Source organism: Prosopis cineraria, unplaced genomic scaffold (genome assembly GCF_029017545.1).
Source record: "Prosopis cineraria cultivar Desert tree isolate PC_DT_omini unplaced genomic scaffold, ASM2901754v1 PC6, whole genome shotgun sequence".
Lineage (NCBI taxonomy): Eukaryota > Viridiplantae > Streptophyta > Magnoliopsida > Fabales > Fabaceae > Prosopis > Prosopis cineraria.
Window position 1 is genome coordinate 5,868,559 of NW_026555337.1, and position 17,207 is coordinate 5,885,765.

Genomic DNA, 17,207 nt, shown 5'->3' on the forward strand with positions numbered 1-17,207 from the left:
GCTGGACTAAGGTCCACCCTTGATGAATTAGACCAAAGAAGTGAAGGCCCAAAACCCAATAAATAAATAGATCAGGATGGGTTAATTACTAGCCCAGTGCCACGGTGTTTTATCAATTTGCTGGATACATGTTAACCAAGGGAGAGCGTAAGCAAATAAGGGATCAAAATTATCAATATATCCCCTAATACTCCTCCAGCCGGAGCCGGCTATGTCATCAACTCCAGACTCATTTCACTATGCTACACTACAGTTCCGGCTTGAGATCACTCCACGGCTTCATTTCAACCTCATCATTATGAGAAGATCCATTGTTTTAACTTTTGGTTAATATGTATAGCTTCTGGTTAAAAGGGCGCTTCCAGTACTTGTTAGGATAATTTTTTTAAACTTCAAGTTAATATGCATACCTTATGGTTAAAAGGGCACTTCCAGTACTTATTAAGATCACCTTTTGTTTTAACTTCTGGTTAATATGTATACCTTATGGTTGAAAGGGCGCTTTTAGTACTTATTAGGATCACTTTTTGTCTTAACCCCGAGTTGATATGCATACACTTCTGGTTAAGTTTTAAATTTCTTAGGTTCACTTTTTTATCGGTGAAATGGTGCTAGCCAAATATTTTGTCCAACAATTTAAAGGCATATATCTCACAAATATTTTGTTTTATAATTCTGTTGATAATTAATTGTTTTCTCATTTCCTCATCTATATGAAACTTCATTTCGAATGTACAAATTTAAATGGTCACCAAATTATGCCTATATTTTAAATTATATTTCATGGAATCGAATTTTATACTAAGTTGGAAAGATTGTATAATCAAAATAAAATGGAGACAGATTTATCTGACAATTATGATTTGTGAGCACAGAAGTATAATGAAAAATATCTTTAAAATAACAAAAGAATTATAATGCATTATATCTGACAAGTAGCTTATATTATAATATCCATTGAGAATTAATTATCTCTACTTTTTATCAGATATATAAATCTGAAGATTGTGAGTTGATTACATTGAAATATAAGGGATATATCATTAAAATTGGGGGGGGGGGGGGAACTATAAAGGAAGAGACTGTTAAAATTTATGCCTTAACTCTTAGAAGAGTACAAGATATCAGAGTTTATCTCCCTAGATCATCAGCTTCAGAGTGTACAACACCACAGAAGGGGCTACATATGGGGCGGGTTTACCATTATACCTGTTGAGTACTGTGTTTATCCAGCTGTCTAAAAATGTCTCTCCCTAGGTCTGTCATTAGAGTTAGTAATTTAGGCGGGCAAAACTTATTCGAGTCGAGTTCAATTGGAGTCAGGCTTATTCAATCGAGTTTGAAATATTCTATCCTTTTAAAAAAGCTCATATAATCAAGCCCAACCATAACTTTTTTCAGCCAGATTTAAGTTTAGCCAAAATTATCAACTCTAAATCCATACAAAGTTAAAAAAATTTAGATGCCAAGCTTATTTAAATTGAGTTTATTTGAATTAAGCTTAAAATATGCTATCCTCTTTAAAAAATTCATATAGTCAAACTCGACTTTAATTTTTTTCAAGTTAGTTTGGGTTGGCTTATCAAGTTTCGTCCAAATTATAGGCTCGTCATCAAGCTACAGTAGAAGCAAATTTGGATTATATTACCCAAAAGGTGGTTAGCTTTTCTTTTCCTTTCTTTTATGCTTCTAATCTACTTTTGATTTTCAATGCAAAAAGCTAGAAACCTTTGTGATATACTCCCTCATATCTCATTTATAAGACACATTTTAAAAAATTTATTTAGTCTTATTTATAAGTTATGTTGCGGTTTTTTAAGTAATATTTAAAAATATTTTAAAATTACCCTTTATGGAGAAAATATAACATGACATCACTTTTTAAATTTGTTATATAAAGGCATATTTAAAATTTTATACACTTTTCTCCCTTTTTTTATATTGGTATTAATGAGGTTGATAAAAATGATTCATAAAGAGGATCAAAGAGTGTTTATTAACCTAAGGACAAAAGCTTCTTCCTCAATACCACACGTAAGCTATTTTTCAATTCAAAATTCCCTCGCATTGTTAACTTTTTCATGCCATTTTATTGCCCCATCCCCGTCATCCAAACTTTTAATTTATGCTTTCACTTCTCCCCTCTCCACCATTGACATCGCAAATGATGGCTCTTCTACTCGGTGCAGGTTTGCATTGTCCTCTTATGTGTAGCAAATGGGTCATGTTCAATGGCTTCGAGGGATATCAACATCGCTATGCTTATGGTGTGAAATTATGTTTTTCTTGGGCTATGTTCTTTTCTGTTCATATTCACTATATTATCATGGGCTAAATTGATATGCAAACCAATTTTCGTTGGTTTAAAGAGTTAATGACATCAACAAACTAATTTATTTAACGGGTATGAAGGTGTATATATGTCATTTCAAGTTAATCCCCTTTTTAAAAAGAGAGAATCACATTAACGAACCCCTCAAAAAAATTATTCATAAACAAAGACCAATATAAAAGGAATTGTTATTAAAATAAAAACATGACTTGTTTTTTTTTTATGGGGTTTTTTGTTAGTTCCTGTTTGTGAATAATTTTTTTAAAAGGTTCTTGAATGTAATTTTTCCTTTTGAAAAGGGCAAACAGAACGGTAGTGCAGTAGGAAGGACTTTTGCAGCTCTCAAGAACTACAAAGCGGATGGAAATAAGGAGATGATGGCAATTGGCTTCATGAATGTGAACGACTTCCTTGCTTCCTGTTAAGTTACAACAGGTATAACCAATTGCTTAGAAACTAAAAGCCCCCCAAAAATGAGACAGGAAAATTTATGTATGACTAATGGTATCCTTTTGTCATTTATTTGGAGAATCGTATATTGTCCGATACAAGATTTTATCATGACTTGGACATGTGAACATTTTTTTCGGAAGTGTATGTGCTTCTTCATTATTTTCCCGACTCAACCATGAATTCAGGTGCTAGATCAACGGTCAATAGCAATGCAGGAGAAAAATCAACAGTGTCAAATATTGTAGTGTATGTGATTGTTATGGTGACATTCCTGTTTCAATACATTTCGAATGTCGTACAAGGAGCAATCACAGTCCAACTGGCAAGTTATTTTTAATATCATCTGCAAAGTTCGTCTTATGTTTAGACGAAATTTTTGCTCACTTATGTTTAGACGAAATTTTTGCTCACTAAAGAATTTGCAGTGATGCAAAAAAGTTTTATGATTAATAATTTAATATAATCTTTTTCATTTCAAGTGTTGAGTTGGCCTCTTGTAGAGGTGTACAATGGTCCAAACCCGGCCTCTCTTAATCTCACGGAGAAAATCTAAGCTAGATGGTACAGGCTAAATGATTTTTCGACATTAAGCATTTTCGTCTTTGCTATTACTATCATCATCTTATGTTGATCATTAATTCTGTGTACATTCTTTTAGTATTATTTAATCATTGCAACTGCACGTCTGCTCTCAACAATTTTGGTTTGCTTTTTTATCCAATTTAAGTACAAGAAATGCCAAATTAATACAATAATATTGATGGTTTGAATACTTACTTGAAAAATTTACATTCTGTTAGAACTATCCGGGGAGTTAAAATCTAGTACTGCCCCAAAATAAAAAGGGATCGGAAGGGAAAGATTATTAACTATAATTAGTAATGAATGATCACGTGGGCCTGATGATAAAATCAATTATTGAAGAATCAGACTTTTACAAAGAACTTTATGATATATATGAGTAGCTTTAAGATGGGGGAAAAAAATACAGGACGGGACAAGAGAGGAGCATTGGATGCCTTGGGAAATAGGGTTAATCAAATAGGGTAAGCTTGGATGATGGATAAAAGAGAGGGTGTGTTGATGATGTGACAGCGAGGGAAGCCAGCTTGGTGAAGCAGATTCTTCCACTCAGATTCAGTCCTCTCTTTGCCGCCTGAGGAATGTGCTATCATCAACAAGTCGAAGAGTAACCCTATGTCATCGAACAAGCCTTCACCCTCTGCCTTCACCACAAACTCTGCTATTATCACCTTCCCTTTTTCTTCTGCTATTGATTTCTTGCAGTTCTTCAGTATCTTTATGCAATCTTCGTCGCTCCAATCATGCAGTAGCCACTGCATTTCAGATCGTCAACCATAATAATCAAAAAAATATTATGCGGCCATGGCGTTTTGGGGGGGGGGGGAAGGCTGTTATGGTTTTTCCAAGAAGCGATTATTAAAAAAAAAAACATTATAGAATTATCATTATTATCTACCTTCATGAAAACAGCATCGGCAGGAGGGATGGAGTGGAACATGTCTCCTCCGACGTGGGTGACTCCGTTGTATTCAGGTGCGGTGGCCACCACATGAGGCAGATCAAAGTTGATGCCTTTTATGTGGGGATATGCTTTCACTATCTCCGACACCGTTCCTCCGGTGCCGCCTCCCACATCCACCAGCGACCCGATGCTCTCGAACCCTTCCTTGTACGCCGATACGATCGCCATCATCGCCATCTTACCCGTACACTTCATCCCTTCATTGAACAGCTCGTTGAATTCTGCACTCTCCGCCGCCAGCTCCCATATCTCACGGCCGTGAGCCTTTTTGAACGCCACGCCTCCTTCTCTCACGCACTGGCTGAGATAGTGCCACGGAGCCACAAGGGTTGGGTGGTTCTCCATGACAATCATGGGTGCTAGGTTCACGGCGGAGTCACGCAGGAGCCACCGGGAAGAGTGAGTGAGGCCGTAGAGGGTGTCTCCCCCGTGGGATGGGCGATGGGCGGAGAAGATGTTGCGGCGGACGAGGAGCCTCATGATGCGGGCGAGGTAGGCGGTGTCTGGAGATGGAGCGTCGGACAGAGAGGCGATGATCTGAAACAGGGTGATCGGTCCGCCGTGGCGGTGTATTATGTCAGGAATGCGGAGCTCCACGGCGGATTTCAGGGCCATGGAATCTACGAAGCTGAACATGTGCTTCCATATATCAGCTTGACCTTGTAATATCAAAGCCTCCTCCCCTTCCATTGAATTCTCTCCCATCTCTCTCTGTTGTTCTTTCAAGATTGATCAGAACAAGATGCTGCAACCTTCGTAAATGGTTAAATAGAGATGAAGAAAGCTTCCGAGGAGAAAAAACTCTCTAAGTAAGGGAACATAAAGTGTATTACCTTACTAGACGTACAATTTTGCAAAATGTTAACATTCTAATTTAGATATTTCAGTGTCTTTTTTCTTTTTAGAAAAATCATGATATTAAGTTTCCTTCATTAACAAAATTAAGCATAAGGAAAAAAAAAAAGTGATGTGACTCTCAAATTAAATACAACATTACAATGTTTATTTGGAGTTTTGGACATTTCCGGTTTACCACCCACACCAATTTGAATTTCTTGCCTTAAGCCACTTTTAAAATTAGATCGGTACATTCAGCGGTGTCTTAGATATTAGCTTTATTATATCATCCATTGTTGTTGTTATTTTGCCTGCATGTTATTCATTCCAATATGATTAATTACTCCCTTCTAAGGGGGTTTTCTAGGAACCTCACTTTTGTTTTTTTAACCAGCTAGAAACCTCATTTGGTCCCACCCAGTTATAATACTTACTTTGTTATATTCTATTCATATTATTAATGAAAGTATTTTAAATAAATCAAATATTTTATTTATTTCATCTAAAGATATAATTTGAAAGTTGTGAAAATTTTGAAAAAATCAAGATTTTAACTAGCTTTTTTAAGAAAAGTACAAATTAGGTAACAGTGATTACTATTGTGTTCCGGAGAGAGTATTGGCTAACAATCTGCAAAATTGCCTATAATTTTTATAAATTTTACATAAATACGTTACATCCTTTTTATAAACTAATTATGTTATATTTTAAAATGAATTAATATCTTAATCCTATAAAAATTCAGTTTGTAAATAAAAAACTGTTAAAGTCAAAGCCATTTACAAAAATAAATTGTCACTATATTAAGATCCTTTGTTGATGCAACTAAATTTACCAAAGAAAATCCTTCAGCAGTTTATAGCACGTTACGTAATGCTCACTTAACTGGAACCCAAGAGTTGGTAAGTAGTCATAGTCCATTCCACTAAGATTAAGGGCTGTTGGTGATATAATTATTTTTAATAACTAATAATTATCTAATAACAGGGTTTAAACATAAAGATGAATTGATGAAAGGATAGTTTTTTTTTTGAAATATTATACATGAGATGTTAAAATATTAAGGATCATTTTACGGTGATTGTTTTTGTGCTAATACTTTTATAATCTAAAAATATAAAGATCTTTTTTGGATGAAATCACCCATTCATTTCATCTTATTTTTTATCATGTTGTATTTGTTGAGACAAATATTTTAATGATAACAAAACCAAGAAAAATGTATGTATTACTTGTGCAGATTCAATATCAAGAATCAAGTTGAATGAGTATTTAATATCTTGTGTTGATTTCTTACTGTAGGCATTTTCATTATTCTTTATATACTTTTTCCAAAGAGTTTGAGTTACAAAAAATGGCTTTATTTTGTCATTGAAAGTCCTGAAAATATTTTCTAAAGGTGAAATGTAACAGCTTACTTGTGTAAATAAATAATATATTGTTAAAATTCAAGATAATTATGATTGCATTGTGATAGTAAGCACTCATTAAAATTTATGTTTATAGTAAACAAATTTTAGTGTGATCTTGAAAATTCTCAATTGGAGGCAAGCTGAGTGGCAGGCCAAACTGAGATAAACCATTTGTGTCCAACTTCTCCTCTCATTTATAAACTCATTTCTTACTTTTAAGTGTGTGCTTAAATTATTCTATTCTTTATTTTATCTTTTAATTGGGAACAAGATTTTAACAAATTTTAAGAATACACAATTTACGCTCCTCTTGAGTGATTCTACAGTATTCTTCAATGTGAACACACATGACAAGAAAAAAATGTTGAAGACATTGATTGATATTTTTGGTAAAATTACCTGCGTGTTCATATTGAAGAACACGACATGATAGCTGATAAGGGGGAAAAAAAATCAAAATGAAGGGGGTATTTCACCCAAAAAAAAATATCTTTATATTTTAAATTTTGAATTCACCCACCAGGTAAATTCACCTACAGTGTAGTGTCTGCTTTTCCGTTTTCCTGGTGACCGTGTGTATGAAGAAAGTGATTGATATCATTGATTTGTCGTCAGCTAAAGGCCAAGATAAACAATTATTGTTGGGTACTGTAGTCCAACTTTTTCCCCTTTTTTTTGGGTTTATTTTGTTAATGTGGTGTAGTAAATAAAAAAGCAAAAGAATAAGGTGGGTCTTGCAATGAAAGAGATACATGTAGAATCTATAAAAAAAAATTATTAATATAAAATTTATAATTAAAAATGAGTAAAATATTTTATCTATTTTTACTTTAATTAATGATACTTTTTTTTTTGAAATCTATATAAACATTTCTTAATATAGATAGTTATAAAATACAAACTTCTCTTTTATTTTTAAGATTTTATTTTTATCTACCTAACTATTAGTTGATCGTTAAGTCACATATGTTAGACTAAAATAACTCTATTTAAATATAAATATTACTTAAAAATTATTTAAATTACCAAAAAAATTATTTTTTATTATGTAATTGTATTTACTTTGTAACTTTTTTAAAAAATTAAATATATAAATTGGTCAAAACAAATCTTCATAGACACAATTTATAAACTCAATAAAGAGAAAAATGAAATAAAATAATTTAGGGTAGTTAAATCAGTCTAAATAAATTTGAAAGTTAGAGGTGTCAAGAGTCGGGTTTGATTATAAATTTTTTATATATTCAAATATGTCAAACTCATTATGAATTGAGTAGCGTGATTTAAAAAAGTAATGTATGAGACCTACTATTAAAAAATGTGAGTGGGCCTACATTTATAAATTTTAAAAATTTAAAGAAGGTGTAACAAATAATAAAATTTTTATATTTTAAGAGATGATGTAGGATTTATAGTAAAAATTGATTGTAAATGTAAGATTTTTTATGAAATAATAGGTGTTAGATATATAAAAAAATTTATATATTTATTATTAACACAAGATAACAAATCAAAATAATTTGTGTGAGGATATATAAAACAAGCTTTTGTTTATATTCTTTAAATGCATAAAGAATAAAAATATATTATTCTATTATTTATATGTAAAAGTAGATTATAGCTTGAACACCCATTAAAAATATTGATGTAGTTATGTGCCTCAAATCTGATCAAAAAAAATTATAAGCTACAAGTTAATTATATAATATTAATGAATTTATCTTTCATTGCATGTTTAATTTTTTTTAATAATCATTGTGTCACTTGTAATGCTTATATGTATGATTGATAAGTGGTAGTAAAACATGAAATATATTATTTGCTTGATTTAGAACTACTATAATTATAATTTATAAATAATATTATCACATAAACTATAGTACTCCCTTTGTTTTTATTTGCAGGAAAAACTATCACTTTTTACTTATTTTTTTTATATAAGTAAAATCACCTATTTTAATAAGTATTTATTATACATTTCTTAAATCACCTTTTATAATTTACATTAACAAGAAATAATTAATTCTTTCTTATATTAATTAACATATGACATTTTAGTCTATTTTTTTATTTTTAGATATAATTATTATAATCAATTAACTTTCTTAAACCGTGTCATGTAATTTTTTTCTTATATATAAAACTAGAGAGAGTACTATTCATTATAATATATATTTTATTTTCATTAAGGTGATATATGAGGCAATACATTTTGAAAAAGAACAAGTTAGATTATATTTTAAATTGTAGGATTTAAAAAATTTTAAAAAATGATGCTATTTTTTATTACGTATAAGAGTAATGCATTACAAAATAGAATCTGTTTCTTATAGATATTATTCTATTAAAATTTTAGCCCCACACTTGTTGATCATGGAGATATCATAAGAAACAAAAGAAAAGAAAAAGAAAAAATGTTTCTTAAATTTTAATATACACAAGATAATACATTCTCAAATTGAATAAATTACTATTTATATTTTTAATATGTTCAAACATAAAAAATTTTAAAATAAAATATTTTTTAGATTTTAATTTATACAAAGTAATAAATTGTAGAATAAAATACACTGGCATCCCTTTGTTCTGTTAAAATTATGAAGACTTCTTTTTTATTTTTAAAACTTACCCTTTAGTCTCATTTTTAATATGGTTAGGAATATTATGTTAAGTATTATAAAATATTTAATTTATTGTTTGTATTAATGTTGAAAAAATTAAAATTAGTAATTTACTCCTATAATCTATTTATCTATCATCTCGCTTCTTAATTTAAGAAACTTCAAACAATTTTTAACAAAAAAAATTTTAACAATTAAGTATGATCATAATTTACAAATTTTTTCATCAAAATTATAAAAGTTAAATAAACATAAACATAAATTATATTAACTAATTTATCTCTTATTTTAGTTAGTTCTCTTTTTTGTATATACATGTTTGAAATATTATTTTAATAAACTTACTCCCTTCATCGCATTTTTTATGGGTTATTAGGGGTTAGATGTTAAAAATACAGGACATTTTTAATATTTAAAGATGTAATCATTAACTTTTTTCCCCCAAAAGTGTCTATAGTAAATAAATAATTTTTTATTTATTTTATAGTGAAACACTCAATTAAATAGTAAATATAAAAAGATGATGTTATTTTGAAAACAAATAATCATTTTATTGAGAGTAAAATTTGATTAAAAATGTCTTATATTTTTTAAAAGATAGAGTATGCATTTAATTTAAAAAAATCCTAAAAAAATTAGTTTCTATAACTAATAAGTTTAAAATATACAAAAATTAAAAAGAATATATCAAGAATGGTAACTATCACCTAATGATTAAATAGGTAAAAATAAATACTTAAAAGTAGAATACATATTTATATTTTATAATTCTTAACTATTGATATTAAGAAGGATTTGTATAGATTTTAAAAATAAAAAATATTTATAATTAAGATAAAATAAAGAGAAAAGTAATATATTTTACTTTACTTTAAGGATATTAATAAAATAATTTTTTAATATTTATTTCTATTCTCAAAAATCAAAATGTTTCCATGCATCACACGAGGTATAAATCTAGTTAGAATATAAGAGTAGCATTGGATTAATTTGTAATTAATAATTACATATTTTATTTAGAGCTGTTAATTAGAGCCGGCCTTTCAAGGGTCAAGGCTTAAACGGGCTGGCCCTAATAAGCTCAATTGTATGTCAAAATTTTATTTTATAAGACCCGAACCTAGCCTTCAGGGCTAAAGGGCTGGCCCTCAGGGCCTTGGCCCTATTTTTTTAAAATTATTTTTTTAATTTAAAATTATAAAAAAATATATTTATAATCATAAAAAAGTTATTATACATAAAATTAAGTTTAAGAAAATAAATTTAAATTAATATACACCACAACAATAAAGAAAATTAAAATATTTAGGTCTAATATCAAATAGCAACATTAAAATGAATACCAATAAAAATTAAACTTAATTAATATTATCAGTTAAATTTTAATAAATAAATGAGGGATGGATGAATACATTTAATATGTTTATTTCTTTAAGTTATATATTTAATCTTTTATTTTTTATATTATAATTTTTTAAAAAAATAATAAAAGGGCTTAAAAGGGAAAGGGTCGGCCATTTTATTTTCAGGCTTAAAAGGGCCAGTCATTTTAAGCCCGAATTACCATTTTTACTTTCAAAACAGCAGCTTGGCCATAATTATTTTCGGGTTTAAAAGGGCTGGCTCGATAGGCTCGGCTCTAATTGACAGCTCTAATTTTATTGATAAATAAGTATACATTTTGAATTATAATTAGTTAAATTTATTAATATTCTATACCTATTTTAGTAATTTTTATATATTTTCCTTCAATCGCTCCATTATAAAATAAGAAGAGATTTTGACATATAATTTACTCATATTTTACTTCGTTTATACTTTGCAGGAAGAATTGAAAAAATAAACTAGAGAACAGAAGAAAGTAAGAAAATGAAGCTCTTATTATATACATACATACATGTGTGTGTGAAAGAGGAGAGAGAATAATATATATTGGAAAATAATATTTTGGTATTTTAGAACAACCAGAAAATTTTATCTGCTAGATATTATAAACAAGGGCTTTCATGGTTATTCAAGGGGAGCCAACTTCATAAAGTTAGGAAAAAGAGCACGGGACCTAGAGAAGTTTTTCTGAGCTGAAATTTTTCCCTTTGCTTTATTCTTATTATTTTGTTTATATTTTCTGTTGAGATGTTTTGTATTTACTATATGGGCTTTTGTTAAGCTCCCAATCAAGATAGAAAGTAGTGTCACTGAGATAGATTTTGCTCTTTTATTTGATTATTTCATTTTTTCTCACTGAACTTAATTTCTTATCTATAGATTTGAATGTTTCTATTTATAATTACCTCTCTCATTTTAAGTACTCCTTATATAGATGGCTACTATATATATTATTTGTAGGTGGTTCAATGAACTGATTGGTGAAAAACTTATATAAATTTAGAGAGACAGATGCAGATAATTAGATTAGGAATAGTTTAGGATTTTGGGGTGGCATGGATCATATTTTCATGATTTAGTCAAAGAGTAAAATTTAATGATAGTTAGATTTAATTATAATTAAATATATTTTAATATATTGAAAGGTAATTAAGATAACTTAAAAAAATTGTTACTATAAAAGAAAGAAATATAATTAATTGAGTTAGAATTATGATGGGCAAATTCAGATTTCTAGCTCTCGTTTTATTGGTTGGTTCGTTCCTTCCGTCGCTTTTACTGGTTCTTTTGTATTTGCATTGTTTAAAATTTAAATTAGTTATCATTTTTAAAATTACTTTTCCCGCTTTTGTGAAATAACAAGGATAGTTGCTTTCTCCTAAAGTTGATTCCTATAATATTCTGAAATTTATTAGCGTATCGATCTCATACACTGGCGAAGCTGGTCAGTGGCAGTAGTAATTAATGTCATAATGCTTATTCTAGAAGCTCATATGGAAGGGTTGGGTAATGGAGTAACTTTTGCATTCGTTTTTTTAGCGGCGTGGTGATATATATGCCATCACCATTTGTGAGTTCTCACATCAGTCGAGATGGAGTTGGTCACAATTGTCAAACTAATTGAAATTGTAGCATAGATTAAAGCTAAGGTTGGAAATTGACATGCACCGACCTACATTAGAGCTAGAGGGGCCAGTGGCCCCACAAGCCAAAAAAAAATCCCACGAGAGGATCCAAAAAATGAATGCGCGCCCTCAAAAACCTTGCTTTGCGCCCATCATTTTAAAAATTTCACTTACCTCCGTATAAAAAATTCACTTATTTCTTCTGCGGTCTAAAAGATTAAAAAATGTATAATATTAAAATTTAATTTTTTTTATTTTATTATAATTTTATACTTTATGCATTCTTTTAGTATTTAATTTTATTATGCTATATCCTTACTATAATTTTATAAATATTTTAGAATAATTTTTTTAAAAAAATAAATATTCATTTTAATTATAAATTATGCTCCCACTAACTCATTTTTTGGGTCGTCACGGTCATGATATCAATCTAATAACAACAAAATACAATATAGTGCACATGCCACCCTTATATATTCTTGATTAAGGACAAATACTCCTGTGTAGATGTATTGCAAAAGTCTAATTCATAAACTTTAATTGCAGTGTGGGCTTTGCAATGAAAGATTGTTGGGAAAGAAAATTAAGGATCCTCTAAAAATATTAATCTCAATTAAGATTATAAAATTTTAAAATTTTAATTAAGAATCATGAGATTTAAAAAAAATATAGTTTGTCTTAAATGCCCTTGAAAAAAAAAAACTCAATTATGTTGAATTCTCATAAATGTTATTTTCACAATATACGTTAGCAATTTTCTCACATTAGGTTATTGAATTTTTAAATAGCATTAGTGAATTTTAATTTAGACTAGTCACTTTTCGTTAAACAATTAATTTTTAAGTGGAGTTTTATTTTTTCACAATATACGTTAAATTTTTTTTAATCTGATTAGTAAATTTTTAAATGACATTTTTGTTAAACAATTAATTCATAAGTAGAGTTTTATATTTTTATAATACACGTTAAAAATTTTTTAAATCGAGTTAGTAAATCTTCAAGTGGTATTAATGAATCACACCTTATGTTAGTGAATCTCAGAGACATTTAAGACAAACTATATTTTTTTATCTTAATTAAGGATCATGATCCTTAACTGAGATTTTAAAATTTTATAATCTTTATTTAGGATTAATATTTTTAAGAGATCCTTAATTGTCATTTCTTCAAAATTGTTGGTGAATTTGAGATCCGGTTCTCAATCCCGTCTAGTTTGGTGTTTCTTTGTTTTTTTTTTTTTTTTCTTCCTTTCTGTCGGGTTCTACACTCTTATATACCAAAAGCAATAAAAATTAATTGGGCCGGCCCGCTACAAATGTAGCCATGCTGGATAGGTGCAAATTTTATTATTCATACTTAAAATTTGACACATGAATTAGCAAAGATAGGTGCAAGCAAAATAGAAGAGTGGAGGTTGATGAATGGTTTCAGAGTGGGTGAGCCTCAATGATGGATAAGAAAGAGGGTGTGTTGATGATTCGAATACGAGGGAAGCCAGCTTGGTGTAACAGAGTCTTCCACTGCGACTGAGTCCTCTCTCTTCCGCCGGCGGAATGAGCAATCATCAGCAGATCGGTGACCAACCCTGTGTCGTCGAACACTTCGCTCCCGTCCGGCTTCAGCACAAACTCTGCAATTATCACCCTCCCTCCCTCTTCTGCTATCGCCTCCCTGCAATTCTTCAGTATCTTTATGCAATCTTCGTCGCTCCAATCGTGCAGTATCCACTGCACGCACCATCCCGTTCCATCAATTCACATTCTCATCTCGTTTTCATAAATTCAGTCACATTTCATTCTATTTCTATCTGTGTGTGTGTCTGTGTGTGTGTGGTTGTAAAGCAGGCACCAGTAAACACTCTGAAGCGTGCGGTGCAGATTCCCTCAATTGAGGTGATATTTCCAAGGGGTATCATTTCTTTCAATGCCTGTCCCTGATTTGTCTCCTCGCGGTTTCCAAAATTCGTTGACAGAAAAAATCCCTGTCCCTGTCACTCTATATCATTTTTCCCACCTTAGATGCGATCGTTGACTTCTACTTCAAATGCCCACCAAAACGGATAAAACATAAAGAAAGATACGCTAAAATTGTAGGTTGACAATTATGCGTCACGCAGTACAACCTTGTAGTAAAAAATGGGTTTCGTTCGAGACTTTAACGTAATCATCAATATCAATAATATCGACTCATTCGATCTTCAATAATGAGGAATTCGGGTGTCTGATCTCTTGCCTGTATATATTTTTATGATTACCCTTTAGTTATTTACAAGTCCATTTCTAGTTACATGCTCCAGCCAATCAATATTATAAGACATTTTTTAAAAAAATTAATATTTTTAAATAAAAACACTTGGTGAGAATTAATTACATTTTCTCAATAATACCCCTTAATTAAACTTCTTTACATTACTATAAGAGAAAGTGTAATACAGATTTAGAAAAATGTTATTTAGATATAGATAATATTATAAGTTTATTCTTTTTTCAAATAAAATTATTTAATTATATCTTTTCAATTCTGGTGAGATAGTTAGATATATCTTATAAAATAAGAATCTGAGGGAGTAGTTCTTAATGAAATTCAACTATTTATAAATTAAAATTGATGAAACATTTGTAATTCATTTTGAAAATAACCATTTTCACTACTTTTAATATTTCAAGTATTGTTGGGCTCAATTCAAAGTAGCTTTTTCAAAAATATTCTTTGTATATTCATATGAATTCGAATGCAAATAATCTCTTATTTTAGCTTGATCGAGGGTAATTTTGAAAAAATTATAAAAAATATATTTAATTATTTCCCTTAATTTATCTAAAATATTAATGAATAACTCTTCATTAATAAAGACGAGGGGGGAATAGATTACACAAATAGATTATGAGAAATTAACATGTTATAATTAATGGCCATATATAATTTCATATCTGTGTATGTAAGAAATAACCTAAGCACATGCATAGATGTGGTGACAGGTGGTCGATAAATTCATAAATTTTAATATTAAGAATAATATAAAATTCGGATATATAACTGCGGGTTCGTAGTTACCTTCATGAAAACAGCATCAGCAGGAGGGATAGAGTGGAACATGTCTCCTCCGACGTGGGTGATCCCATCGTATTCAGGCGCGGTGGCGATCACATGGGGCAGATCAAAGTTGACGCACTTTATGTGGGGATAAACTTTCACTATCTCCGAAGCCGTCCCTCCGGTGTTCCCTCCCACATCCACCAACGATCCAATGCTCTGGAACCCTTCCTCGTACGCCGATGTGAGCGCCCTCATCACCATCCTCGCCGTACACGCCATCCCGTCGTTGAATAGCTTGTTGAACTCTGGGCTCTCCGATGCTAACTCCCAGATCTCTAGGCCATGAGCCTTCTTGAACGCCGTGCCACCCTCTCGCACGCAGCGGCTCAGACAGTGCCAGGGAGCCATAAGGGTGGGATGGTTCTGCATGAGAAGCGCGGGGCGAGGTTCAAGTCTGAGTCACCAAGAAGCCAGCGAGAAGAGTGGGTGAGGCCGTAGAGGGTATCTCCGCCGTCGGAGGGGTGGTGGGCGGTGAAGATGCTGCGGCGGACGAGAAGTCTCATGATGCGGGCGAGGGAGGCAGGGTCGGGAGAAGGAGCGTCGGAGAGGGAGGCGGTGATCTGGGAGAGGGAGATAGGTCCGCCGTGGCGGTGTATAATGTCGGAATGCGGAGCTCCACGGCGGATTTGAGGGCCATGGAATCTACAAAACCGAACATGCACTTCAATACATGAGCTTGACCTTGTAATATCAGAGCCTCCTCTCCACTTGCATGTTCTCCCATCTTCTGATCTCCCTGTTCACAGTACTCGCATAGAGAAGCAGCCGCCTAGTTATAGAGAACTCAAGCAAGCTTACGCTCGCAAAACGAAACTATCCCAAAGTCCTCCGCGCGTAAAGTAAATTTCTTTTTTCTTTTTTGATAAACCGCGTAAGTAAATTTTAATTAATTCATACATTTTAAGAAAATTTTTTAATCCTAGAAATTATGTCAGAAATTAAAATGTTAGATTAAAATATCTTTGTGATTAATCTTTAGTACATGAAGGAATCGAGTCTGTCTATTAAAAACAAACTCTTATTTTATGAGACAATTTTAGAACAAAAAGTGATAAATGTTTCTAGAATTTTATAGTTTTGCTTTTAAGAAAACAATCAACCATACGTTTCAATTTCTCAAGGGGTACAAACATGTTCATGTAATTTACAAATTATTTTTTACGGTATGTACATATCATTTAATTATAATATATTTCACACAAGGGTTCATATTTGTTTATGCGGGGGAGATAATGGTGAGGTTGATAGTCCAGGTTTGCCGGATGGAATGAAAAAATACACTACCCATCATTAACTATATATACATACATATATATATATATATATGATCCATCAAGACTTAGTCATCCATATATAGATAGCGTTGAAAATCGGGGAGTGGTTACGAATTACAATATGTCAAACTTTGACTTGTCTTGTGACTTTCTTTAGGCTGGTGCTGGGTTGACACGAAATGCTCAGTTGCATCTGTCTAATGCCTATCTAATTCTTATAGCAAAGCACAATTTCAAAGCACGCTAATGCAAAGATTTGAACAGTGTGCCCTTTCTTTTCTTTTTTAAATTTGTTTAAAAAATAGTAATGAATAATTTTAAAATTGTAGACGTGAGACCCATATTAGAACAAAGCTGTGAGTGGGACTTTTTATTCAAAAAATATGAAGTGAATGCGGAACTGTAATTTAATTAATACTCCTTTCATTAATAAAATGTAAAGTATTTTTAATCGAATCTCACCTTCAATAAAGTAGTTACCTACTTTCTAACTAACCATATCTTTTAATATTTATCTCTATTAAATATCCTGTAATATATATAAAGTAGTTATCGATAAGGGTACTTTTAAAAAAAGTAGTGATTACATCTCAAAAAACTAAAAATATCTTATATTTTTAAA

General features: G+C 30.8%; 2 protein-coding genes across 2 annotated transcripts; both read right to left on the reverse strand.

Annotated features, from left to right (window-relative positions):
• Window positions 1-3,679: 3,679 nt before the first annotated feature.
• LOC129313692 ((R,S)-reticuline 7-O-methyltransferase-like) lies at window positions 3,680-5,130 on the reverse strand. Its single transcript, XM_054957002.1, has 2 exons — window positions 4,266-5,130; window positions 3,680-4,122 (listed from the first exon to the last, which is right to left on the reverse strand). Exons 1-2 carry the CDS (start codon window positions 5,034-5,036, stop codon window positions 3,823-3,825), a joined length of 1,071 nt encoding a protein of 356 aa, XP_054812977.1. The 5' UTR covers window positions 5,037-5,130; the 3' UTR covers window positions 3,680-3,822.
• An 8,401-nt stretch (window positions 5,131-13,531) lies between these two features.
• On the reverse strand, window positions 13,532-15,969 carry LOC129314315 (xanthohumol 4-O-methyltransferase-like). The gene is given in 4 exon segments (XM_054957720.1): window positions 13,532-13,942; window positions 15,270-15,694; window positions 15,697-15,912; window positions 15,915-15,969. Coding segments are annotated over 4 exon segments (996 nt in total). The 3' UTR covers window positions 13,532-13,642.
• Window positions 15,970-17,207: the final 1,238 nt, after the last annotated feature.